The sequence below is a fragment of the Condylura cristata genome, unplaced genomic scaffold (assembly GCF_000260355.1).
Source record: "Condylura cristata isolate star-nosed mole 26May11 unplaced genomic scaffold, ConCri1.0 scaffold00002, whole genome shotgun sequence".
In the NCBI taxonomy this organism is placed as follows: Eukaryota; Metazoa; Chordata; class Mammalia; order Eulipotyphla; family Talpidae; genus Condylura; species Condylura cristata.
In genome coordinates this window covers 12,961,043-12,989,027 of record NW_004567103.1, presented here as the reverse complement: position 1 = coordinate 12,989,027, position 27,985 = coordinate 12,961,043, and the positions used below count along the sequence as shown (strand labels likewise).

At 42.5% G+C, this 27,985-nt stretch overlaps 1 protein-coding gene across 1 annotated transcript; it reads left to right on the top strand.

Annotated features, from left to right (window-relative positions):
* On the top strand, positions 1–27,942 carry ARPC2 (actin related protein 2/3 complex, subunit 2, 34kDa). Its single transcript, XM_004674304.1, has 11 exons — positions 1–155; positions 372–453; positions 7,936–7,970; positions 9,814–9,926; positions 13,526–13,571; positions 17,661–17,847; positions 18,453–18,546; positions 23,468–23,594; positions 24,727–24,827; positions 25,185–25,285; positions 27,483–27,942. The coding sequence occupies exons 2-11, from the start codon at positions 380–382 to the stop codon at positions 27,505–27,507; spliced, it is 903 nt and encodes a 300-aa protein (XP_004674361.1). The 5' UTR covers positions 1–155; positions 372–379; the 3' UTR covers positions 27,508–27,942.
* Positions 27,943–27,985: the final 43 nt, after the last annotated feature.

Genomic DNA, 27,985 nt, shown 5'->3' with positions numbered 1-27,985 from the left:
GGCGCCACGGGGCCGCGCGTCCGGGCGGCGAGCGGAAGTGGGTGTGAGAGCGGAAGTGGCCGGCCTGAGCCGGGGGCTGGGCGGGGACCGGGCTTGTCGGTGAGGCGGCAGCGGCGGCGGCGGCTCGGCAGGCGGGTGCAGGCTTCGGGGGCCAGGTCGGTCGGGTGGGTGGGTGTCTCCACAGCCAGTGCGTGCGCGGAGTAGCGAGCGCGTCTCCCCTTTCCCCCCACCCCGATCCCTCTCCCCTTCTCCCCTAACCTCCTACCCCACCCAGCCCCCCTCCTCAGGGGGCAGCAGGGCCGCTCCCTCCGTCCTTCCCTCCCTTACCCACCCTCACCCGCCCTTGTTTCTCCTTCCCCTGCCCGGGGCAGCCGCCGCCATGATCCTGCTGGAGGTGAACAACCGCATCATCGAGGAGACGCTCGCGCTCAAGTTCGAGAACGCGGCTGCGGGGTGAGCGCGCGCCCGGGGCGCGGGGGTAGCAGGGGAGACAGAGTTGACCCTTGCCATTGCCCAGGCTGGTCCGGCCCCCCAGATGTGAAGGAGAGAGGTGGGGAACCTGGCCGGGTGTGGAGACTGCCCCGGCGGAGTAGACGTGGGAGGCGATTGGGCGCGGTGGGGTGAGGGGCAGAGATGCGTGGGGAGAGGCTCGGAGGAGGGATGCGGAAGCAGTGAGTGGACAGGAGTGCGCCTGCCGAAGGGCAGGAGACCTGTGGGACGTGAGGGCAGCTTGGGCCGGAACTCTCGCTGATGATCCCTTTGCTCTCTGGAGCGGGCAGGGGACCACTTTCCTCTAGGATCCCCGTTTTTGTTCTGAACCCGAAGAGAGCCTTCGGGTTGGAAGGAGTTTCCAGGCATTCCTAGGAGTGGAGGAGGGCAGAAGATGCAGGCCTAGATCACCACCAGCCTTGGCACTCCCCACCCCCATCTCCTCGTCTAAAGGAGCTGGAGGGAACACTGAAAGCATACCCAATCTTGGCACCGGAAAAACGCGACCTCCCCAGTTTCCCTTCCCCAAACTCCACTGTGAGACACACTGGCCATTTTATTTCACATTTCTCAAGCAAAACTAATAGTCTTCCCCACCCAAACTCCTTCCTTATCTCTCTTCTGAGATTCTGATGCCTCTGTCCCCACCCACTAGTCTTTATCTGGTTATCTTTTAAATGCTTCTTCTGGACCCCTCATCAGTGATTTCTTGTTGGCAGTCCTGGCCCTGGTAAACACTGAAAAGTCTCCAGAGCCTATTCAGTTCTTAGATAACCTTATTATTATTATTATTATTAGTGTTACCACTGGCCTATTACAGGTTGGGATAGAACCGTTTCAAGGCAGCCTTCCTTCTCTGTCAAACACAGAATGAGAAGACCGACTACCTCCTCCCCAAAGCTACTTTGCTTTTTTCATATATTTAAAACATGAGCCAGGGAATTGGGTTTCAGCTTCTGAATATTGGTGGCCTGTGGCCATTCCCCTTGCCTCATTTCCCCCTCTGGGAGGATGGGGCTTCACATCTTGGCTTCACGCTTGAGGAAAAAAGTGCAAACTGTTTCTAGTGAACTGGGAAGTAGTAATAGGAAAGTGCTTGGAAATCCACAGATGGTGAAGGATTGGTGGAGGGGAAACTAGGTGGTCATAATGAACTTGTGACTTGGAGGCATTTTAAAAAATACTTCTAACCCACTGCTTAAGTTGAGCACCTTCTGACTCCTATCTAAGGCTACAGATTTTATCTCTAACATAAGGCACAACTCTTTTTAAGTAACACATACAGTGAGTGCGGCTTCCTCCTGCCAGGGGCTGCAGCAGGGGCTGCTTATTATATTTTAAGCTTGTCTCTTGCCGTCAGCCTCCCTTACCACTCCCTTTGCACTGTAAATATTCAAGCAGATCATCTCAGAGTCTTATTTTGGGTGATTGTTCTGTACTTTTTTGGGCAGTGTGGCTCACAGGAGGAAGTTAAATTAACTTCTTCATTTTCACAGCTGATCTTAAAGTGCATTCTCAAGTCCAGACTAGCAAAGAATGAGACCTGGGTGGTTAAGCTGATCTGTGAGATAAATGCCTGTGTATTTTTTTTTTTTTTCAAGTAGAAGCATGCCTTGTGTACAAGTATAGTCACATCTATTTGTGTATTAACAACTTGTGATTCCAAAACATAACTATTCAGAACTTCAGCTCTTTTCCTTTAAAAAAAAAAAACTATAAAAGGGCAGCCAACCATTTCAGAGGAATTGAAGTAGACTCTGGAATCTAGAAGACCCCAAGCTAGCACTTCCATGGCATTTCTTACAAAGTATATGTTCTAGCATTGTTAAAGATTGGGTCAGGGTGGTGATTTTGTCTTTTATCCTCGTCCATCTTCCTGTTGAGATGTGTCTTTCAGTTAGAGGACTCAGAACATACTCTGCTGAATAGCACTTTGAAAATCTTTGAGAAGTCACCGTGGCTTCGGCACTGGAGGTAGGGTTTTTCCCTGAACACCCAGCAGAAGCCTGCTTCTTTGCCAAGTGTGTTTCCAGGCACCACTAGTAAAGTGAGGCAGCAGTGAAGTAGTTAAGTGTTTATCAAGGCGTATGCCTATGCCAGAAGCTGGCAAAGGATGACTAGTGTGATAATCATAAACTTTTATTGGATTCTACCAGTGGTCAGCACTGGGCAGTAACAGAAAAGAGAGGCATTTTTGAGAGAGCGAAGGGGCGCCTTTCTGAGAGAGATGTGTTTGGGGTGAAAAATCGATGAAAGACATTAAAGAAAGCGAGTAGCTGGCAGGAGAAGCCCTGGAGATTTGAAAGGCTTTACTGGTGCCCGAGTCTCCTGGGAGAGGTCAGCTCCACCCTGCTTTACACTTCTCAAGAGCAAACCAATTGGGGAAATTATAGTTCAGAGCAGCCTTTTCCAGAGTGAATCTTTCAATTCTGCCTTCAGTGTCTGATATGATAGCCAGTGGCTATGTGTGGCTTGTTAATATTAAATAACAATGTGAAATGAAATTAAAATTACCTTCCTCTTTTGCACTAGCCGGTGCATAGTCACCACGTGTGGCTAGTGGTGGCTGTGTTTAGACAGCGCAGATGCAGAACATTTCCATTATTACAGAAAGTTCTATTGAACCATTCCATTTACACATTTTATTCTAAAAATTATAGCATGAGTTAGTCTTAAAAATAGTTCTGTGGCATATACTTCAGAGTACAGTTGCCATAATCTTCCTTTTGAGTTTGATCTTTTTAATGATGCCTCAGATTATCCTACTGGACCTTCTTGCCTGTGACTTCCAACCAGAAGTCTAAACTGCCTTTGGATAAAGCATTTCTATCATCTAAAATCATATAATCTTTTAATTTGGAAGCAGTTTTGACAAAACCTAAGATTCATTACAAATTGTTCTTTATTTTTTTACTATCACACTCCTGGGAAAGTGGGTGATTGTCATAATTAATGTAGTCTCACAAAATGATAATTATTGGTAAATTGTCTTCCCCAGCAGCCTACAAACTAAGAGAAGGTGACTGGTTAAAATGCTGTACTCACAGATAAAAAAGAAAGGAGCTATACTCCCAGTGACCTTCTGTGCAGGTGTCAACATTGCCTTTCATTTAGAGTTCACCCCCTATTAAAGCAGCCTTAATTTGGTGAATTAATTCTTCTGTTACCATATATATACCAAGGGTCTTTGCAGCCTCAGAAGCTAGACCTGTCAATTTAGTTAGCGTCTTAAGAGTTCAAAATTAAGGAAATGCTGTCAGATGTGAATTGCTGTTGATTTTAAGTGCATGCTGGCTCCTTGCCACAGCTGTGCATATTGTGGGGAATGTGATTTCTGTGAGGGGGTGTGAAGCTCAGTAAGTAAGCAGTGCCAGCATGGTGGGCGAGGACTGTGGGAGGAGAAGTTTGAGAAAAGAATAAATTAAATCTTGTTGATACCTTATTCTCTTTCCAAATATGCTGCAAGTGTCCTCAGAGAGACAGATTGGTTTCAGTGATTTGGAATTAGGACATTGCTTAAGTATGTAGAAGAATTAGAATGTAAAGGCTGACTTGCTAAGATGATCTGATTGGTCTTTTGCAGGTCATTATTACACACTGCGCCTCTGTCCTTTGGCTACCTGTGACCACTTTAGGTTTGGAGCCCCAGAGGTACACTCCACCAAACTGATGGCTCCTTAAGGCAGGCTCTATAATTTGTCACGTTTGTCTCCCGGCATCCTCACTTTATATATAGTCAGCTCAGTAAACTGTCTTCTTGAAGGAATGGATAAAACCTTTAGAAGTTTTTTGCTTTCCTACCACTTGTGCAGATCAGCTTGTAGATCCTCTTCTCTGTATTTTGAGATAGTAATAGAGGGCCACTTTTGTAGGCTTTGCTCTAAAAGCATGATGGAATCCTTGTAGCAAACTCAAGCAAAGAGTGATCCGAAATAATGAACAGAGCTCAGTAATTAAGTTCATGAAAGAGCTAATTAGAACCGAGACCTAAATTCCAAGATTGAGGATTGGATACATGCTAGAGTAAAAACTCCAAAATCCTTACTGAGAAAAAAAGATTAAATAATACATTTTCCAGAGTTCTTCGCTGACTGATTAGTGGCATTCTAGAAAGTAGGAAATAAATATTTCTAAGGAATGTTAAGAATAGCTCTTGAACACATCTAAATGAAATTTGAATGTTTTAGTGTCTCTCGCAGGGTCGTCAGTGATCGAGAGGACTTACCGGCTGCCTTGTTCTGGAGTCTAAACATTGCAGTATCCTGGCACTGATGGGGGTCTTGTTCCTCCTTGTGCTGCTGACTAGTTCCTGGTTCTAGAAGTTACTGTAATTCCAAATTTCTCCAACCATGGCTTCAGAGTCTGGTTTCTTGATTATACCTAGAAGAAAAACTAACTTACTTTTATTGCTATGAACCAGGCTCTTGCTATAAAGGTTAATATGATTTAAAAATGTATTTGTGTGGTAAATAACAGTCTTCATTTACAGTTTCAAAAACTAGGGAGTTGTGGAGGAATTTGTAGTGGACATTAACTACTGTCTATAAAGCATTGTGCAGACACTCATCACTGGTGATTCCTGACCTCTATGCCACACACATACATGATAATATCTATATGGCGCATTTGGGTAAATGGCCTAAGATAGAGATCATGCCACCAGGCAGCCCTGAGGGCTGGAGGAACAATATTTCTGTAACTTAGTCACAAGACACTGGTTGGGAAACTGCTATACATACTATCTCAGTCAGTCTTCACAACAGCTTTGTGAGGTAAGTATTCTTAGTCTCCATTTTCTAGAAAGGGAACCTGAGGCTCAGCAATAATTTGAGTAGCATTGTCTGTGGTTACATAGCCAGTAAATGAGAGAAATTGAACAGTCAACTCTGAAGGACTTGCTTTTTTTTTTTTAAATTTATTTACTTACACATACACAACCTGGGGTACAGGCCAGAGCTGGGGGGGTGAGATGATTCACTGAAGATAGAGTGGGGAACAGAACAAGCAGATGTACTGAAATACACTGCTGAGGGGAGCAACGGATGGGTCAGGAGACCCATGTGGGTCACCTCCTTGGCCAGGGATCAAACTTATACTGCGATAGCTTCATAGTGCAGTGCTTTAACCCGTCGCGCCATCAGGGAGGGCCAGGACTTGCTTTTACTGCTTTTAAACTCACCCCCAGCATCTGAAACTTTAGCAGATATAAAATTTTTAAAAAATGACCCTTTGTTAAGTGGTACACTTTCTACCAAACCAATCTTCTTTCTTTCTAGCTTCATGATTTTAAACAACAGAAGCAAGTAACTTAGAATTGAGCCACAATCCTGGATGGTATTTCACACTCTGCCATCTCCTTGTGGCACAGAGTTCTAGATCTCCCAGATGACTTCTTGAGAAGTCTGCTTTGGCCTAATGCTCTTTCAGCAGCCTTTGGCGCAGCCATAAATAGTAAACTTAAATATTAATGGCAGAGATTTGGCAAATACTCCAAGTCAAGCAGCAAACCACTTAGTATAGCTCTTAGGGCCTTCTCCATGTGGGGATCTATGCTCAGGGAATGACCTCAGGAAATTCAAAATTGCAGAGTCATAATATTTACAGCTTAGGGCCCTAAAGTTATTTATTTACACTTAATTTTTTCTCAGTGTGTTGATAAGGCGGGTGAGAAACTCAGTCCTTTGTTGGCTGAGTTAAAAAAAAAAAAAAAAAAAAAAACAAACCACCACCTAGTAAGTGATGCAATGTGGACTTTTATAAACTCCACTCTGTCTCCTTGGCACAACCATCCTTCCCCAGAAAAATATGCTACAGTGCTTCCTCCCACTGTGCCACTTAGTAAATCATTCAAATGGATCTTAGATTAGAGTTGGTTCTTTTTTCTTGGCTCTTGTTTTCTAGAGGTGAGGCATGGTTGTCAGCTACGCCTTGTCTTTGTCTCCTGGCTACAGTTTCAAATAAAATATCAGAAATGGTTTAAAGTTTCATCTAGTTCTTTTCAACACATTGAAACCCTCGGTGTTCCATAAATCCATGTGCTGGTCCCATTCCTAAAAAACTCATTCTATTCCCTTCCCCCACACCACCCCCACCCCCAAGAACTTTTCCTCAGTCACTCTGGGTGACTTTGAAAAAGCAGGGTACAACTTCATCTGTGATTTGTTTAGGCTGATTTTCAAAAGACTAACAGATGCTTTATAGAAGCCAGGTTCCTTGAAAGGTCTTGTTTAGCCTCTGCAGCAGCTTTTCAACAGTCATAAACCACATTATATTTTCCGTTATTTCTCAGCAACCCTGGAAGGCAACTTAGTCTTGGTTCCTTTACAGGTGAGGAAGCAGACATAGTATGAAAGACATGTACTCAGTTGGGACAGAGCTAGTTAGGGTAGAATGAAGAAATGCACATCTCGTTTGCTGGTCCATAAAACTAAGTGGAATCATTTGAGTTATGTGTTATGCTGATGAAATGGCATAGTCTTCATTTATCTCTGACATTGGGTTCTGGGGAGTTGGAAGGTTAATTGACCATTAATGTTCATAACTAGGATGCATGTCATGCTTTTTAGGAAATAACTCAACAGTATTCTCTCTCACCAAGAGAAACCCATGTACCAGACTAAGCTGCAACCCCACCGAAAGTATTAGGTTGTCTTTTTCTTCAAGGACACATTCTTTCATGTCTGTTCTCTTGTTTTCTTTTTTAATAGTTCTATGAAATAAGTAGAATCACTTGTGTTCTCCCATTTTATAGATGAGTAGGTGAGAAAAAAAGTGATCCTAAAATAGTGGTCCTGGTTTTAAAAAAAATAAAGTTACAAAACAGGAGTCTTGACAGTTCTCAATGGTGACACTATTCTGTGTAACACTTTCTGTGAAAGCACAAAAATTTCCAAACAAAAACAAGATTAGAAGTAGCCAAACACTTGGGGGGGGGAGGGGCAATAGTGAGGACTTGGTGACATAAAGGGAGAGGGGAGGATGTGTAGAAACACTTGCAGACTCTGAAACAGCTTTCTGTTTGGTTTATAGCCTGAAATCATCCTTTCATTTTAAATAATGTCGAGACACTGTACATTTTATGTAGTATTTGTCCTACTAAATGTCAATACCTCCATCACTGTTCTCCTGTGAGGGAGGAATTGACCAAAAGACGGCATTTTGTGGTTCATATTTTTAGACATTTATATCATGGTCTTAGAGAATCCAGACTTTGGGGTGAACACCAACCATAGTGGAGAGGCGGCAGCAGCCGAAAGACATCTGTGTCTATCTGCTTCCCTTTTTGCTTTACCTTAAGTGCATGAGAAAATGAATTGTGTACTCAGATTCCTAGTAAGCATAAACAGATTGGTCTGGTCTTAAACAAGGCTCAAGAATCTTTGCAGATCCTCTTGAATATAAGCAACAATATAGCTTTTTTAACCTTTATTCTATATTTTTTTGCAGAAACAAGCCAGAAGCAGTAGAAGTAACATTTGCAGGTAAGTATCTTAACCTCAACCCTGTTAAGAGAAGCACAGTATGAAAAAATTGAAAACAGAATTGCTTCTAAAATAGGCCTTTCTTTACATTTTGGGGACTCTTTTTATGGTCAAATTTTTCTGAGGTCTTTATTTTAGGTGATTGATTTGGTGAATTATGTAAAGTTACTTGCTCGATGGATTAAGACATTGAGTTTAATTTTGTAATACATACTGAAGCTTCTTAAATTTAGAAACAGTATTATCATTATCTCTTTTTTTTTTTTTTTTTTTTTTTTTTAGAAATGTAAAAACTAAATTTATTAAAGTAACTGGCCAGGGAATACTTAACTATTCCAAGAACAACCTACCAATTTGTGTATTGTGTATTATCTTAAAGTAGACTGCATCATAGTTTGCCTAGCACTAGAGTATTGGGGAGATGTGAAAGTGCTAGAAATGTGGCAACAAGTCAGAGATGTTACTGACTTGTGTTTCCTATAAAGAATCAGGTATTGGGGGCTTCCTTGGTGGCACAAGGGGTTAAGTCTCAGCTCTATAAAGTAATCTGCAGGCACTACAGCATGAGTTTAAACCCCAGGCAGGGAGCTGACCCATATGGCGCAGCAGACCTCTCCTGTTTCACCTGCTGCTGCTCTCAGCAGTATAATTTGGTCAGTCTGATTGTTCTGTTCCCCACTCTGTCTCTGAATCCTCTCACTCCCACCGCACCCCTGGCCTGTACCCCTGTTTAAAATGAGGGTGCTCAGGCCCTCTCTGGTGGCACAGCAGGTTAAAGCACAGCACTAAGAAGCCAAAGCTACTTTCGCATGAGTTCAATCCCCGCCCCAAAGGTGATCCACATGGCACGGCAGACTTCTTCTGTCCTGGCCTGCCTGCTGCTCCCCTCAGCAGTGTACTCCATTGATCTGCCTATTCTGCTCCCCATTCTGTCTCTGGTGAATCCTCTCACCGCCCCTGCACCTCTGTCCTGTACCCCAGTTCTGTATGCACAAATAAATCTTTAAAAAAAAAAATGAGGGTGCTCACCTAGATGAGCTTGGAAGCATTTTTGCAACTCTGAAGTACTCTGACTTGTAGGCTGGCATCTTCCTCACTTCCACCTTCTAACAAGCAGTTTCAGCTTCCAGGTGACGGCACCGGGCAACTAGGTTCAAGAACTAAGAGGGTTGGTTTTCTGAATGGCAAGAAGATAGCAGCCAAAGATGGGGAGGTCTGTGGGTTAGCAGGAACATAAGAGAGAGGCTAAATTAATTGTGTGGGCCTCGTTTAGAGCTTAACTCAAACAAGACAATAATATTTTAGGAGTATCTTTTTTGGGACAGAGCATTTGAGCTCTTGACTGGATGACTAATACTGTTTAAATTTGGGGGTCATGACAATGGTACTATAGTTAGTTCTTCTATTAAGTCTTCAGGAGATACATTCTGAAATGTTTATGGTTGAACTAATGGGATGTCTGGGGTTGGCTTTAGAATTAGCCAATGGGAGAGGATATGTCAAAATGAAAGACTGACAATGTGTTAATTGTTAAAGCCACATCTTGGGAACAGGCTGATTATTCTGTTTGCTTACTTTTATACATGTTTAAGCTGCCTCACAGGGAAAGTTTAAAAAAAAAATCTTTCAGCACCAAGCTGTGATTAAGGTAAGAATGACATAATTTTAGCGGATAGTTACTCTTCGGCTTTGTCCCAGTGTTTCTGCCGACTTCCCATACGGATATAAAATAAAAGTCATTTCACTTGTGTGCCATCCTCTAATAGAGGCTTTCTTGTGGCCTGCACTTTGAGACATTATTTTCCATTCCTAGGTTAAGCCATTTTGCTTGCTTTCCTCATAGATTTCGATGGGGTCCTCTATCATATTTCAAATCCTAATGGAGACAAAACAAAAGTGATGGTCAGTATTTCTTTGAAATTCTACAAAGAACTTCAGGCACATGGTGCTGATGAGGTAAGATGCACATCATTTTCTTTGGGACTTTTGTTTCCTGCTCCCCTTTTATTGTCAGATTGATAGAGATCCAGGGTGCTGCACCATGCATACACACGTGTATACCCCAGCACTTACCTCTCTGGACAGCTTACTCACCTAGGCAGGAGCTCTTGACTCTTGTTTCCCATCATGTCATGCAGAAGGGAGTTTCTCAGAAAACTTTTGGCTCTTTGTGTACTTGCTTTTTACTCTGAAGAAAGAAAGGTATTTCCTGGTCAATTAAAACAAAAACCACCTTAGTTCTCAAAAAGTACCCTAAGGGATACATTCTCTAACCAATAAATACAGCAGTAGGTATAGCAGGAATGAGATGGGTTATGCTATATTTCTATAACGTTGTCAAATGGATATGTAAATTGGGTGGCCAATTTGAAGTTTTTAATCTTAATTTCTCATTCATGAAATGTATGCACAAATCTTCCCTTTAGAGTGTCTTAATTTGATGTTCTTTAGAGTTGGACTCTCTCAAGAACTTAGGACTTCTTCCTTACGACTACCTCAGGAGAAATAAGACACTCTTGATGGCCATGCCTAATTCACTGACTTCTTTCAATAGCTAAAGTAGCAGGTTTGGTTCCTGTTGAACTATATTTGCTCTGAGGAGAACCATTTATGGAAGAAAGAAAATGCAATTACACCAGTGTGCGCACGTTGTGGTTGGGTCTCAAAGCAGGAAGTATGACTCAGTTCCTGAATCAGTTTTCAAATATCTTTTAGTTTTAGCAAACTAGGTTCTCCTTAATTGGGTGAATGAAGATCCAGCCATTCTATTTTCTTTCTGATTTAAGAGTCACAGCTTTTGAAGCTATTTATATAAAAATAGCTTATAAAAAAACTAATTAAAAAGCTGTTTGTAAAAGAATATATCAAAATCTCAATTTTTAGTAGAAAAATTAAAATTGCTGTTAATCAGACAGAATATCTAGATACAGCAAATAGTAATCATTGAAGGGAAAGTGTTAAGCTTTCTTAAATCTCTTTCCAGAATGTGCTTTCCTTATAATGGCATTCCAGAACACATTGCTATTCTTATAGCTACTGCACAGGTCAAAGAACCAACCCCACCCACTCGAGTGGGTGGAGTGAATAACATTTATAGTGTTAGAGCAGAGTGCACAGTAAATGGCTCCCTAGGTTGGTTAAACAATGACTTGCCAGGTTTTAACCACAGGAAGCTTGATACTTTGTCACAGACCATTTTTCAAGCCAGAAAGCCTCTGCTATTAGGGTGGGAGGTTCTGATGGTGTCGAATGATGGGTTACCTCCATTCCTGGTGTCAGGATGGAAGAGGGGGTGCACATTGAAAAGTGAATCATGGTTAAAAGTGCAAGTGAAATGATCAGGGATGCGTTGACTGGTTTTGCCATGGATGAATATGCATTGACTGGTTTTGCCATGGGTGAATGAAGGAAATGAATGTGATACAAATTTGGCTGAAAGACTCTCTTTGATCTCAACATATTAACTTAGTTATTTCAGAATTTATTAGATATCTTGTTTCTTCCACTTCTGACTACCCCTTCCTCTATTTATCAGTAGCATGCACAGTACAGAATTATAGCTGAGAGGTATCAAGCTGGTTAAAATTCTCATGTGGTGGATGGAGCTGGAAAAGATCATGCTTAGTGATATAAGCCAGAAAGAAAAGGAAAAACACCGATGGTTTCACTCATAGCAGGAGTATAATGGACCAGGCAAGAAAATAATAATAATAATGAACAGCTATATACCAAAGACATTTTATGGGGGTGGAGTGGGGGATGGGATCAGAAACAGTGGGGGGAGGGAAATGCACTGGACTATAGTGATGGCACATGGGTGATTTGGTGATGGGAAACCCAAGGGGATTGCAACTGAGATGGAAAAATGCACAAAATGATGTAAAAATAAACTATTTTATATATATATATAAATTTTTTTTAATACTCATGTGGTATAGATGTGACTTTTGCCCCCATAACTCTTTCGAAGAAGTGGTGTAACACCTGAAGGTCAAGTCTTTCTTTGCTACTAAAAGACTCTGACCTGGAAACACTCCCTTTGGTTCCTTGTCTATAAAAGATAACTTGCAGTGACTGTATGGTCACCAAATAGGAACTTCATGTGGCATTACTTTGCCTTTACATAAACAGGTGTGATCACCAACTCATGCTTGAAGGGCCACTCGTACAAGTTTTGCAGATTGAGGATTTTTTTCAGCTATAAGAAAATGGTTAAATATGTAGAATATGTAAAAATGGGAGAGGAAGGAGAAATGAACCTCACTATATGATAATTTTTTCAAATGGATCAAGAAACATATGATTTTCTCCTGATTTTTAAAAAGTTTAATATCTAGAGAGTACAGTGAAAACAAAATTAGAAGGAATACAGCGACACTCAGTTACATACTCCATGTCCCTGTGCAAGTGTATGGGCACTGGGAAAGCTCAAGATGGCGTTCCTGCTCGCAGGGCTTCCCTCTGGTGCTGCCTGTGGCCATAGTGGTTTTCACTGGCTAGTGGGATTCTTCAGAAGATACATGTATAACTTACCTTAACTTACAGTTAAGGTAGGTTTGTAGCTTTGTTCAGTTTTGATCTGGTAACTGGTCATCGATTAGTCTTTGTTTTGTTATCCCAGAAAATACAAGAGGGTCATTATTGTGTTTATGGTAAGGTGGTGTTAGAGGGTAACTAGCAGCCTGTTACACTACTATGGCTTAGTATATTGACATCAGTTTTACCCTCTTACAGAATAGTGATGATACTTTTACTCCGTAATTAGTAGTTTTTAATGAGAGTTTGGAAGCCTCTTAAACATTTGCCTCTTAAACATTTGACTACTGAACAATGAGGGAGTTATTCGATTGCTAGTGGTTTTAATATTTACTTTATTTCCATTTTCAAATAGCTGCCTTTCTGCTGCTTATGTTTCCCATATAACATTTAACTCAGAAATATTTCTTGCAAAATAAAAATGAAGTTTTGTCTTAAACCATGTCTGCCTAGGAGTAATTGGGCTGTTGTTTATCATTTTGCTTCAGAAAGCTAGAGAGTGACCAGGAAGTATTCAATTTCCTCATGTCTTTTGCCTTTTAAATGGTGGTGATGAGCTAAATAATTTTAAAGCATAAAAGATGAGCAGGCCAACTGGAACAGTATCCACCAATCCTAGATTTATCTCTTCATTCACCTAGGTTGGTTGTCAGGCCTGTAACTTTGTTGATAACCAAGATAATTTGGTTCTAATCTTGAGTTTCGTATCCTCTCCAGAAAGTAAAGATGATAATGTGCCTGTATGGTATGGAAGTGAACAGAGAACATATATGAAGGATGTGACCAAGTCCTAGAGGATGAGCCTTGATTGGCAGTAATGCTGGTCTTTTGTTTAACCTCAGTTCTGTGGGCAACTTGCTCAGTAGCTCAAAATCTGCTTCCCCCTCAACCTAGTACCCCAGCCACACAGTGAGAGTTGGGAAAAATGCTAGCTCGGGGAGCTTGGCAAGTACAGTACTTTAAAAATAATGAAATTATCTTGGCCTTTGGTCTGACATGTTTCTTTTTGTATTTTCTAGTTATTAAAGAGAGTGTACGGAAGCTTCTTGGTGAACCCAGAGTCAGGTATGTAGTAATGTGAGTGTCTGCAGTAATGTGGAAAGAGACCAGTTCTGTTTGAACTATGCTTTTTTAGCCAAAGGATTTTATTTAGCTATTCACTTTATAAATATTTCTGCACAAACCAAATCCTCACTTCAACTCTCTCCATAAAAATAACTTTTGGGCCCTCCCTGGTGGTGCAGCAGGTTAAAGCACAGCACTAAGAAGCTAAAGCCTCTTCAGCATGAGTTTGATTCCCGCTCTGGAAGTGATCCCACATGGCACGGCAGACCTCTCCTGACCCGCCCACTGCTCCCCTCAGCAGTGTACTTCGTCGTCTGCCTGTTCTGCTCCCCACTCTCGAACTCATGCAGAAGTGGCTTAAGCTTCTTAGTGCTGTGCTTTAACTTGCTTGCCACCCTAGAGGGCTGAGAATTGTGTCATTTTAACGTTTACTTAATGAGACCAAGTTAACTGCTCTTGAATCTCTCAGAGATTAATCTCTCCTTAATCTCTTTGTTTGTGATTATTAAAATGCTTTTCGAGAAGACTAAACAAATATTAATAAGTGAACTCTGCCTCCTTCAAGACCAGAGAAATTAAAAAACATCATGACCATCCTTGACTAGAACAGCTTTGTTAAGTAACTTTAAATAAAGGTTAAAGTAGAAAAAAAAAACCAAAACAATGTTTTTATCCTTATGCTTAGTGGTAGTTTTAAATTCTGAGGCATTTAGCCAGGCCTTATAGTGAGGAGTAAGCAGTAAGACCATTTGAGCATATTCTTTGTTCCTCTGGTATTATTACTCTGGTACTTTGATTAGCCAATTGTTCTAAAGAAGGTACATCTGTCTTTTTTTTTTGGTCTTTTTTTTTTCTTTTTTATTTATTTATGCATACAAGAACTGGGGTATAGGCCAGAGGTGCGGAGGGATGAGGGATGTGAGGATTCACCAACGACAGTGTTGGAGCAGAACAGGCAGATCCATTGAAATACATTGCTAAGGGGAGCAGTGAGCAAGACAGGAGAGGTCTGCTGTGCCATATGGGTCCCCTCCCTGGCTGGCCAGAGATTGAACTCATGCTGTAGTGACTGGTAGTAGCTCAACAACATTGTGTCTTTAACACCTCGCCCCCAGGGAGGCCCCTCTGTCTCGTTTTCTTAACAGCAGTTACTTTAGCTAGCCTGTCTCCCCACCCCACCCCCATTATTTGACTACGTTTCTACATGACACTGCCTCCCCATCTACAATGTGCTGCTTCAAGAAACAACATCTCAGAGGTGCCTTTGGAATATAACTTGTGTCTAGGGATATTTGCGCCATGGGGCATTTTGACTGTGATCCATAAAGAATACTGAAATTTGTTGAACCTCAGATTGGTGGCACAGATCTTACCACAGAAATAAAAACCAAAAGATAAGTGATGGTGTATACTTTAAGAGGAATGAGGCAGTTTCAGGAAGAAAAAGAGCAAGATGAGAAAAACAGCTAGAACCAAAAATCACCCAGGAACTTTTAGGCTGGCTTATCATAGCTCAGAACCTAAAATCTATGAGAACAAGTAGAGTATCACATGGAGAGCTTCTGTTTCCATGTCTGGGCCTTCTCCACTTCCTGCTAAAGAATTTGTCACAATATAGTCTCTGTTCATACTAATCTAAAGTATAAAAAAGATGTACAAGTAAGGCCTTCCTCCTCCTTTTCATGGGTTTATCCAGACAACTTTGGAAAACTCACCATCCATTCTGGATTCTTGCTTTTTCTCATCCTCAGTGTAGTCTCATCATAAGTATTACTTAAGGTCTAACTTTAGCAGTAGTTTTATTTAGTTTGTTGTATTTGGCTTCTTAAATTAGCAAACCTTAGCAGTAAATATTTTTTATATAAACTTCTTGTAGTCTACATGTCTGGTTTTCAGGTACCCAAAAATGGATTGATGATTGATAGTATTTCATATTGGAGTGCCAGGAATGTGCTAGCCACTATCTAGAAGAGAGATTTAGACAGTCTGTGCTCAGTGAGGACAGATGGACAAAAAACATCAACTTCTAGAATGCTCTTGGGGAAAAATTATATAGTAACAAAGTGTAAAGGTTTAAGATACTGGGAAATGTGAAACCTGTACATTTCTAGAAAATCATTCCCATCAGATAACTAGAATATGAAATAGTCTTCAATGGTATACAGACGTTCTTGCAAAATCACCTATAGACTTTTCAGCACTTTCTTGTTAATTATGTAGTCAAGTGTTGCAGCCTTGTTTGCTGGATCCCCAATAGACACGCTGAGGCTACAGCATAGTATAGTAGTCAGACTGGGACTTCCGTCTCTGTTCTCCCTCACTTATTGCTGAACTGCTATGTTCCAGGCACTTTAATTACTGTATATTCTTTTAATTCTTACTGTAGTCTCCCCTCTCTCAGTACCCCATTTTTAGCAGAAGTGGAAACTATGGAGATTAGGCAGCTTGTCTAAGGTGACACTGTGTCAAGACCAGGGTTCAGGCCCAGTTCAAAGAGTTGCTCTCTTGTCATGCTGCATTTGGCAAGGCACTTCACTTTGAACTTTTTTCTTCTAAAATGAGAATGACTTTATTTGGCCTGCCTCTTTCAAAGAATTCCCAATGGGAATCAAATAAAGTGAAATATTTTTAAATTTGACAATCTTGCAAGTATATACAAGTAAAAGCTACTGTGGGGATTGTGTGTGTGTGTGGTTGGTTAGTTATTTTATTTTAGGGTTTGGTATATATCCTGCCTCCTCCCACAGACAACTTGTGTAGGCTTATTGGGGAGAATCTTTTTTTTTTTTTCCTTAAATAGCAAAAGGCAGCCAATCATGCTGGCATTAAATCATCAGAGCAAATACATAGTTTATATTATAGCTTGGTAGTATATACAGCCCTTCACAACTGTCTCTGGAACAGTAGATTTTTAACAAAGTCCTTAGATCATCATTTCCTCCTATTCTTTATTGGTAATCAGTCATCTTTTGATATTGATTCAAATTTTTTTATTTGTATTTTAGAGAATTTTATTTCTCCTTATTTGCTCTATGAAGTAGATAGAAATGGAAAGTATTCTACCTGGGTTAAAAGTATAGTCACTTTGAAAAAGATACTTGTACCCCCATGTTTATTGCTGCTTTATTTACAATTGGAAAAACATGGAAGCAGCCCAAATGCCCAAAAGTAGATGACTGGATTGGAAAGATGTGGTACATATATACAATGGAATATTACTCAGCAACCAAAAAAGAGAAACACATGTCTTTTGCAGCAACTTGGATGGAGCTGGAAAAGATCATGCTGAGTGAGATAAGCCAGAAAGAGAAAGAAAAATACCGGATGGTTTCACTCATAGCAGGAGTATAATGGACCAGGCGAGAAAATAACAAAAATAATGAACAACCATAGACAGAGACATTCTGTGGGGGTGGAGTGGGGAATGGGATCAAAAACAGGGGGGGGGGGGAAGGGAGGGAAATGCACGGGACTATGGTGGTGGCACAGGGGTGATTTGGTGATGGGAAACCCGTGGGGATTACAATTGAGATGAAAAAAAATGTGCAAAATGATGTAAAAATAAACTTTTTAATAAAAAAAAATTAAAAAAAATTAGCAGACTTAAAAAAAAAAAAAGTATAGTCACTGAGGGCCCTCCCTGGTGTGCAGTGGGTAAGGACACAAGACTGCAAGCTAGCTGCAGCTGCCTCAGTGCGAATTCGATCCCTTGCCCCGGAGGTGACACACAGGGTGTAGCAGATCTCTCCTGACCTGCCTTCTGCTCCCCTCAGCAGTGCACTTCCTCATTCTGCATGTTCTGCTCCCCCACTCAGTCTCTGGTGAATCCTCTCATCGCCCCTGCACCTCTGGCTTGTATCCCATTTCTGTATGCATAAATAAATAAAAACCTTTAAAAAAGAGAGAAAGCTATAAAGCAAGCAACAAGCAACTAATTTAAAATATATATATATAGTTACTGAGACAAAATGTCACTAGAGCATGAAAGTTTGGTTGGTTGGTTTGTTCGTTTATTACCTCTGTTAGTGTGGCGAAATAAGTAAACTTTTCCTTAAAATAATGCTGGGTGTTTTTGTTTTTCCCCTCCAGGATACAATGTCTCTTTGCTGTATGACCTTGAAAATCTGCCTGCGTCCAAGGATTCCATTGTACATCAGGCTGGCATGTTGAAACGAAATTGTTTTGCCTCTGTCTTTGAAAAGTACTTCCAATTCCAAGAAGAAGGCAAGGAAGGAGAAAATAGAGCAGTTATCCATTATAGGGATGATGAGACCATGTAAGTAAAAACTTTGGTCCTGGAGTCAAAGTGTGGCTATCACAAACATTGAAAGCCACAGCGAGGTGAAAATGTAAACTTCTGTGTGAAATCCCACTGAAGTGTTTTTTCTCATGAACTTCATTAAGCCAGGATGTAGATGATGGGGGTAGGAGACTTCTAGTCTTCAGATACTGAAAGTTGGCAAAAGATGAAAAAAGAATCCAGTGCTTTCCTTTTAGGCATCACTATTCTAAGTCCCCTTCAATAATAGAGCCTGGGTAAACAGGAAGCAGGGGGTAACCAATAGGTTCTGTGTTACCACGACTCTTAAATCATTTACATGCTGTAAAGCTCATAGTATATAAAGAAAAGTACTTTAAAGTACTAAATCACATCATACCGTATAGACAAGTTAACATTTATTTTCTGTCATTTTCAGCACCTGCCCACTTGGGGCATGTGTTTATTACATTGATTTTGTTGACCATAAACAATCCCACCTGGCATACCTTGTTTTATAGATTAAGTCTTTAAGACTTTACCCTCCTATCTCTCTTGTAGACCACATTCTTGACAATCCTGTCCGGTCCTGTACTTAATCTCATGAGTTTTGTTTCCCTTAGGTATGTTGAGTCTAAAAAGGACAGAGTCACGGTAGTCTTCAGCACAGTCTTTAAGGATGATGATGACGTGGTCATTGGGAAGGTGTTCATGCAGGTATGGAGCATACAGCTGGGAGGGAAACTAAGGGATGCTGATTAATTTATACCTTGCCACCAGAACACTCAGTAAACATGGGAAAGAGATCTAGCAGCTCTGTTGATGCTGGAACTTATTGAAGATTTAATTAAATAGCCCCCACCAAAATCTCTAAATTTGCGGGCCTGGACTAGAGGATAAATTAGGATTAAATGAGTAACAGTAGAAGCTGTAAGCATCTTTCCTCCCAGGGTGTCTTTGACTTAAAGCTTGATCACACTTCCCGCCCTCTCATGTTTCCTTGAGTTTTCTAGCAGGATCTTCTCTTGACTTGATTTAATCCAAAAGTTTTTTCAGAATAGAATCTGTAGAAACTTCAAGTAATAGAGTTACTGATGGTGGAGAAAAATGGGCCTAAATCTTCACTGGACCTAAATTTCATTCACTAAAATACCTCCCTCAGAAAAAGTTTTTCTAAGAAGAGATGGGTTTAATTGTACGTTTTATGATTGAATTTTTGGTACAGTTGGACTCAAATCTGATATTATACATGCATCGTGGTTTTGCCACACTGTCTGCTAAGCACTTGCTAGCTCTGGAACATGAGAACCCTTTGGTCAAGCTGTATCCAGGCTGGTTTCTTCTGAGATCACTCAGCATTCTATCTGTAGTACAGTTAAATTTAAAAAAAGGAAAAACTTTGTACATCCATTTTACTACTTGACAGAGTGGTAAGATTAAGGAATTCTAGAACAGAATCTTTTTTTGCCAAATAAGAGTTGCAAGAAAGCTGTGTTTAATGTAGTTATTTTCTGGGTCGCCTTTCAACCAGACTGGGGGAATTTTCAAAAATTATACCCTTATTTGAATCCATCTGTAGTGGCTTTTGTGTTGAACTAATTCATCAAACTAACTTCAGTGTTCTCCTATACAGAAGTTAGAATATACACACTTCGAGCACTTTAGTGTAAAATTTTATGGAGAGAGTATGTGTGTGTGGACACACACACTTGGGTCCTTAATAAAAATCTCTGAACGGCATTTCATCTGTTTGTTTCTTTCCCCTAAAATTGACATGGGAATTAAATGCAGTAGTTCAGAAATTGGGTTGAATCCAGACTGATGAACTAATTTTAAATGCTACGAAATATATATTTAGACTTAGCTGGCTTTTTACCAGTCTTGTTCCATTTTATTCCAAGTGATATTTTAATACTTTAAGTAGATCATATCTTGGGAGAGATTACTGGAGATTTGTTCCTAAGAGAATTTAAGCTCTCAGAGTACACATGGTAAGGCACTTATCTAAAAGGGAAATCAAAAATCTCTCTGCATTTTTTGCACCTACATATATACAGATAGAGACTGGCCTGGCACTGTGAAGGCCCATATGGTGTCTAGGGATGTAAAAGGCTGTGTTCAGGAAGCCATCTGCCCTGCCTCCACCTCCAAATTCAAAGCCTGGATTATTGGAAATGACCATAGAAACCTGAACTTACTTTCCAGTGTTTTCCCCCCAAAAAATAAATCGTCTTTGCATTTCCCTAGGCCTAGTTATTTTAAATTTGTAGGAGAAAGGAGAGTAGTGGAGTCTTAACACAGAAACTTGGGACTTGGGAAGTGCCTCATGGTCTCTGAGCTGCTTGCTGTGGGCCTTAGGTTTTCCCAGGACAGCGTGCACACCTGGTTGGAGCATGCCTCCCGCTTTTGGCTGCATTATGGTGACGCAGGTGAGCTGAGCACTAGCGAAGGGCTAGTAGATGTCACTTTTAACACTAAAATAGGAAAAGCAAGAGGAACAACAGTTATAATTTTGGAAATTAGCATTATTTTCATATGTAAGAACTTACATTCAGTGCAGTAACTAAGAAAAGTTAAGCAGAAGCCACTGGTTCTATATGTTCAAGGACCAGACGCAGAATGTCGCTTAGGCAATTGTGAAGGTGTAACTCTGAGGACCCTCTGCCAATAAATGTGTGTAGTTAGGTCTCTAGGGTGTTTTCCTGAACTGGGAACTCTGAAACAAAGCCCATAACTTTCTTTGTAGATTTTGCTGTCCTCCATAAAAGTTGTACCAGTTTCTCTCCTAAGTATTGCATAAAAGAGTCCATCTCCCCCAAAGTATGTTGCTACACATTTGGATTTCTGCCTGTCTGAATGCTTAAAAATAGTATTTACAGGCCCTCCCTGGTGGTGCAGGGGTTAAAGACACAGTGCTGTCAAGCTACTGCTGACCAGTAGTTTAATGAGTTTGATCACTGCTGGCCCACACAGCGCAGGAGTCTTCTGTTGCCCACTGCTCCCCTCAGCAGAGTATTTCAGTAGATCTGCCTGTTCGGGGGGGTGTGTGTGTGTACTTTATTTATTTGTGCATATAAGAGTTGGGGTGTAGGCCAGACAGAGGCAGAGTGGGGAACAGAACAGACAGATCTACTAAAAACCAGTAGTCTGTTGTTGACAAGGTCTTAAATATATTATTTTCCTTATACAGAATTAATTAAATGCTAAGTCCCTGAAGGTTCACAGCCATCTGGTTGGGAATGCCACATGTACCAGTGCATGGAATCTTGTTTACTAAACTCAAGAAAATCAGTTATTACCTGCTCTCTTTGATCCCTGGGGCTAAAGCATGAAATCTGATAGAAATTAGAAAACTTGTATCCCTTAGCAGAATAAAAAGTGTTTCTGGAGAAGGGCATTCTCAGAAGCTTTGCTTTAAGAATTTCCATTTGGAATGATCTTGGCTCCTTCCATGCCTCTCCAAATATTCTTCCTTCAAGGAACAAAATGTGTTAGGGAGCTAATCTAACCCAACTATGTCAATGTGTTTTCCACCAACCATTAGGAGCCAGGCATTGCTAGCCTCAGAGGCGGAGTGGTAAAGCAGGCAAGATCCGAGACAGGCATGAGAACTGTTAATCTTCCTTTGCCCTGAATTTGTAGAAGGCTTGTAGATCAGTGTTTATTCTTCAAACTGCAAATGGAAACACAGTCCCTGCCCTCTCTCAGTGTGAAGTCGGCTGGTGGAAGTGCTGTCATTCAGCAAGCCATTTGCTAAACAGCCTTTTTCAAGGACAGAGGTGAATAAAGCAGGATCCTTGAGTTCAGGAACTCAGCCTGGTAAGGAACAGAAGTTTATAGAAAAGATGTGAGAATTCCCGAACAAATGGCAGCAGCTAGCCTGGGCCTTTGGAGATGGTGTGACAGAAGAGGTCATGTGTGAGCCGTAGCACAGCCTGCAGCTCAGCAGCTGCCAGTGAGCCTTCAGCACTTGTAGAATTCAGGCCTTGGAGAGCCCTGGGTGCCATCCTCTTCCCTCCCTTAGTGGGCTCGGCTCATCCAGTTTTACCTGCATTACTGGAAACTCTGGGTCTGTTCTTGCAGCTCTGGGTTGAGAGGATGCCTTGTATCACTTGCTGTTTTCCCAGGAATATATAGATTTTTTTTAAAAGCTTGAGATTGGGAGACTCGGAATGGCCTGGTGTTGACATCTATAGTCAATTAATCTGTATTTTGATGGAGATGAGTACACTTTCCTAAGGGTAATGAGCTCTTACGGCAGAGTGATGGTTTTTAGTACAGCGCCATTCAAGAACCAGAATTAAAATTCAGGCTTTGGGCCCTCCCTGGTAGCACAGTGGGTTAAAGCACAGCACTAAGAAGCTAAAGCCACTTCATTATAAGTTCGATCCCTGCCCCCGAGGTGACCCACATGCCCACATGGGCGCGTCAGACCTCTCCTGACCCACCCGCTGCTCCCCTCAGCAGTGTAATTCATCAGTCCGACTGTTCTGCTTCCACTCTGTCTCTGGTAAATCCTATGAGCCCCCCTCTACCACCCCTATACCTCTGGCCTGTACCCCAGTTCTGTATAAATAAATAAATCTTAAAAAAATTCAGGCTTTAAGTTCTTATGTCATAAGTTCCCTTTCTCTTAATGAACACTAAGACTACTTCTTTAACTGTTGTCTTCTGCTGCCAGAGGTCTTAAATGTAGTCTAAAGCTCTCATTGATGGATTCTAAGCAGTAAAGAATAAGATACCTCAGTGAACCAAGACTTGTACAAAGGCTGGGAGCCCAGCATGGTGTTCATGAAACTGGAAGAAGAGGGGGTTGGGTATGAAAAAATAACCAACAAGGGGCTTTATATGCAAAAATAGGAATTGGGGCTTCCCTGGTGGCACAGGGGTAAATCTTAGCACTATCAAGCTACCGCTAGCCAGCCCAGCCACTGTGGGCATGAGTGTGATCCCCGGCCAGGGAGCTGACCCACATGGCACCGCAGATCTCTCCTGTGTCACCCACTGGTCCCCTCACCACTACAGTTCAGTAGGTCCACCTGTTGTCTGCTCCCCACTATCTGTGGTGAATCATCTCACACCTCTGGTCTACTAAATAAATAAATCTATAAAAACAAATACCACAGGGATTACAACTGAGATGAAGAAATGAACAGAATTAAGACTTCATCTTGAAGTCTTAACCAAGCTAAAGCTTGGTTTCCATTCATCCAGAATTTTAAAGACTTTCTGAAAAATACAGCCTCATGTCAAATTAAAAGGAACTAATAAGCAGTTCCTTACCCTAAATGTAATCTGGTTCTCCTAGTGCTTTTGCAGGGTTGTCTGTTTAATCGCTGGTGTATTTTATCACCTGTGTTCTAAAACAAGCGAAAGGAAGTTCACTCATGGTGCCTTTCATCACATTTTGAACATTGGACTTGTTTAGTGCTCAGTGGGCACTCCTTTCTGAAATTGAAGTGCACTGATGGCAACCAGCATTTGTGATGCATCCTGTTAAGTATAGTCTATCCTTCGCCATCTGCTGCTCTAGAGGATTAAAGGGGTCACTCCCCGTAGGGCAAGCCTCAACAGACAGTTGCCACTCATCTGGCACCAGGCTCTGTTCAGTTTGGGTTTTTTTGCTTCATCCTGGCAGGAGTTCAAAGAAGGACGCAGAGCTAGCCACACAGCGCCACAGGTGCTCTTCAGCCACAGGGAGCCGCCTCTGGAGCTGAAGGACACCGACGCTGCCGTGGGCGACAACATTGGCTACATCACCTTCGGTGAGCAGGGTGGGGCTGCTCCCCCAAAGGGGTGTGTCTTTGATGCGTTAGTACTACAGAATGCCCAAATCTCCACCGTTTTTTAAATGTTCAGGGGCAAAGCGGTATGCCAAGATGCTCTGTCAACAGTGGTGGTTAGAGGGCACTAACTGGTTCCATGCTGTGTGCTATTTCTGTAGGGTAATCATTTCCCTGTTCACTCTTAAATCCTAAGGGGAGTGGGGTAACCTCTAAAGCACATATTGGGGGTTAGGGTCACATAAGCAATGCTGAGCAACTGGGTGGTGATTCTCTTGTCATTTGGCATTTCTTGAACTCCTCCCCCCCCCCCCTTTTTCCTTTGTTAAGGCCAGGCTCTGGCCATCATTCACTTACCCCATTTCCCACTGAAGAAATTCCAGCCTTCCCTTCTTGTATTTGCTTTAGCTTAGTAAGCTGACTTTTCAGAACTGACAGTGTAGAATGATGACTTTTTCACACACTGCACCTAATGCCACTAACATGACTCCTTTTGTGACTTTAGTTGACCTCAGTATAAAGTAATCCCTGTTCATTAGTTACTGAGCTAGTTGATTTGCCATATTTTATTAAACCTAAACTATACATACATTTTTCACATGATTACTTGGGGAGCCGAGAAGCCAAAGTGTTTGGTTTTCACCACAAGCTATAGGACTTTTTCTGGAATCTCATTTCTCTGAAGACTTACTCTGCTTCAGCACCAAGGACCCAGGACAGGCAGACTGTTCCCTAAGTCAGATTTCTCTTAAGTGATTACTGCAGAGTCCAGGTAGCCAGTAGTACTACTTTCACAAGGGACTCCTGAGCCGCAGGCGGGAGCCAGAGAATAGATTTCAGAGTGTACATCCCCAAATCCAGGCCTGGGTTGAAGGTCTGAGACCAGGCCCTTTCCCGAGCCCTGGTTTCTACCATCAGCTCCATTTTTCTTAACACTTCATTTGCGCTCACTGGTATCTGCCTTAGTGTGGTATTCATTCTTCCTCAGCAGGGAGCGAACCCTGACGAAGCAGGTAGAGTAAAGGAAGTTGATTGTCTTTAGGCTGAGAGAAATTAACTTTGCCCGTAGGCTGCTGTCGGCCCAACTGACACTTTCTCTGTCCCCCCCACTCAGTGTTGTTCCCTCGCCACACCAATGCCAGTGCTCGAGACAACACCATCAACCTGATCCACACGTTCCGGGACTACCTGCACTACCACATCAAGTGCTCCAAGGTGAGGGGAGCTGTGGCATCTGACTCCTGTGGGCACATTCTCCACCAGGGTCCGCAGTATAAAATCTTGTTCCTGTAGTCCAGACTGCTATTACGAATTCTGAGTAGACAGTTCTAGAGGCTTCAAGATATTGTGGTTTTTATACCTCTGTCCATTCTCCTTCAACAGTCCCCATGTAGAGAGATGATTATGTCTCCAGAGGGGTTCCCTGTTTTGCCTCCCTGGAGAGGCCAATCCCTGTGTTGGTTCAGGATGTGTGTCCCTGACCCTTCCTGATAACTGTGCTAATACGACAGCAAGCCAAGCTGCCTTTCTAAAACGTGACTCCGCTTCAGTACCTGTCCTGTGTACCCCTAGGCCTATATTCACACACGTATGCGGGCAAAAACATCGGACTTCCTTAAGGTGCTGAACCGTGCACGTCCAGATGCTGAGAAAAAAGAAATGAAAACAATCACGTGAGTAAGGCAGTCCCGCTGCAGCCCACTTCCTCTCCCGAGTGCGCCAGGAAGGGGAGGACGGTTGTCCAGGCAGTAGCTACACAGAAGGGGCTGGGTAGACCTTAGTCACCTGATGGGCGAAAGTGGTATGCGTGGGTGTTCATTTCTGAGCAGCCAGGCGGGGTTTCCTTGTTTCCACATGTTTGTGACTGGGAGGACGACAGCTGGGAGAAGAACGATGGGAAATGCTTACAAATAAGCTGTGTTCTTGAGTCTTGTTCTTCTCAAGGTCTTACTGGAGAAATGGAGTCATTTGCTTAAGGATATTTAGTTAAAAATGTAAATAGGTCTGGAACCACTTCTGAGGGTTTTTTTCCTGGTCTGCTTCTAGCAGAAATTTTGCATGGCAAGGAAGTTGTCTTTGTTAGGGATGGAAGTGATGAGTAGACTCTGAACCAAGTGTGGCTCTTCACTCTGGAGAAGTTAGTGTGCTCTGGAGCGAAGGGATTTAAGATGGTGGCCTTGGTCTTCCTTCTGGCAAAGTTTAGGCAGTCCTGTTCTTAACAGGAGGCTCTTGCTGTCTTTTGTGCCCTGTCTTCTGTGTGACTTAAAATCTTAAAGCAACTTAAGTCTTACACTTCCCGACATCTGTCATCACCAGTGTACTCAGCACCCAGTACTCTTGGGCCAGCTCTTGGTTGGTGTACAGTTAAGTACTTAGGATGTCAAGGTACTGCCCCTGGCACAGCCTCTTCTACCAAGCTAGTTTCTGCTGCCATCTGACAGGATGAGAGAGGTGTCCTGATAGGAGACACCAGATGTTCATGGAAAGTTTTAAGTCACCCCGGACTCTTCAGGCCAAAGCTACCCATTAGGAAATTGGTACTAAAGGCCTCTGTGGTAGCTCTGTGCCAGCTGCCCAAAGGCTAAGGTATGGTGTGGCTAGGTGCCCTGGCAACAGTGGCAGCTTCATGGCAGAGCCTGAGTGCACTCTAACTGGGTAGAGTCAGGGGAGGCATGCGCCCTGGCGCACACTGCTGCCCCTCCAGAACCTTGGCCTGCGCCCTGGAGCTTACTGCTTCCCTGCTCACCTCCCACAGAAGGGCTTTCTCACCAGGCATCACTTGGGTGACCTTGAGTGGGAGGCAGCCAATTTTAGGGGCTTTCAGGGCCCTGTGTAGGACCGACCTGCTTGACCTTGCGGAGAAGTGTCCTCCAGCAGCGTTGCCCAGTGTCCCCCCTCAGGGCTTCTCCACCCCATTACAACTGTATCTCCCTTGGGAGCCAGATCCCTTCTCCCTTGGGAGCCAGATCCCATTACTTAGTAAGGATGGGAGGAAGAAGTCAGGACCCCTGCACACAGCAGAGCAGATGTCTCTGGCTGAATGGGGTGAAGTAGGGTAGCGGGCCTGTGGTGAGATGTGTCTCTGGATCAGAAGCCAGCCCTCAGAGTTGCATCCTACAGAATGGAACATTTGAGAGCTTTTCATTTTGGGGGTGGGGGGGAGGGAAGTAAAATACGGTTTCATTCTGAGAGAGTGAGACATTAAAAGACAGGGAAAATGTAGCCTCTTTCTCCCTTAGGTCTCAGTTCTAGCTTCAGGCTGCTTTACCAAAATACCTTCTGTGTTTGGAAGGCAGCCCAAAGATATTAGGAAACTATTCCCAGAACTGGCTCTTCTGGGGAAATACTGGGTGGAACAGAACACCAGCACTCAGAGCCTGTGTAACCTAGAGGGTAGTCAGTCACCTATCACCTGGTGACAGTGTTGAAATGTCTTCTACTCTGGAAGTCTGGAGAGCTGCTGCTTTGCACCCTGCACCACTGTGAAAGCTTTAAGGAGCTGCTAGCCCAGAAGGATACAAGCTGTATACAGAGGAGCCTGAGCTCCTGGTGGGAAGAGCTGAGCCTAGTCTGAAATGCACGTAGCTCTAGGTCATCCAGAAAGTGGATTCTCCAGGTTAACTTTGTAATTTAATGTCCTCATTGGCTTAGCACAGATAATTCCTTGTACCCCAAAGTAGTCAATTGGAAGAAAAACTAACAAACATTGGTCTTAGTCTGTGCTCAGCTCTGCCTATATCTGCCTAAGGGGATCTTTGCGACTCTTGCTTGGTATCTCTCGGGGTCCCACCCCCAGTCGAGGAGTGAGGGGTGAAAGAAAAACGGTGAACCAGAAACTGGCCTTCACACTTAACTCTCTGCTTTTGAAAGGGGGAAGACATTTTCGTCCCGCTAACTCTTGGGAACAAGAAGAGGAAGCTTCGGCTGGCAACTGAAGGCTGGAACACTTGCTACTGGATAATCGTAGCTTTTAATGTTGCATCTCTTCAGGTTCTTAAGGGATTGTCCGTTTGGGTTCCATTTTGTACACGTTTGGAAAATAATCTGCAGAAACGAGCTGTGCTTGCAAGGACTTCATAGTTCCCAAGAATTAAAAAAGGAAAAGAATTTCCACTTGATCAACTTAATCCTTTTCTTTATCTTCCCTCCCACACTCCCATTCCCCCCCCCCCTTCCTTTTTGAGGCTGTTTCGCTTTGCAATATGTTACTGGTAATGAGTTTCAGGATAATGCAATCTTAACTTGTTTTCTCCTAAGTATTTGTGTTCAGAACTCCTGTATCTAAAGAAATACGGTTGGGGTCATTAATAAAGAAAATCTTTCTATCTTACATGAGAATTTTCTGGGTTTCTGGATTGGAGTCCAAAAGAGAG

Coding starts and splice junctions, on each gene's coding strand:
- ARPC2 (XM_004674304.1), top strand. CDS start 380: ATGATCCTGCTGGAGGTGAACAACCGCATCATCGAGGAGACGCTCGCG. Junction 9,927..13,525: donor AGGCACATGGTGCTGATGAG/GTAAGATGCACA, acceptor TGTATTTTCTAG/TTATTAAAGAGAGTGTACGG. Junction 17,848..18,452: donor TATAGGGATGATGAGACCAT/GTAAGTAAAAAC, acceptor TGTTTCCCTTAG/GTATGTTGAGTCTAAAAAGG.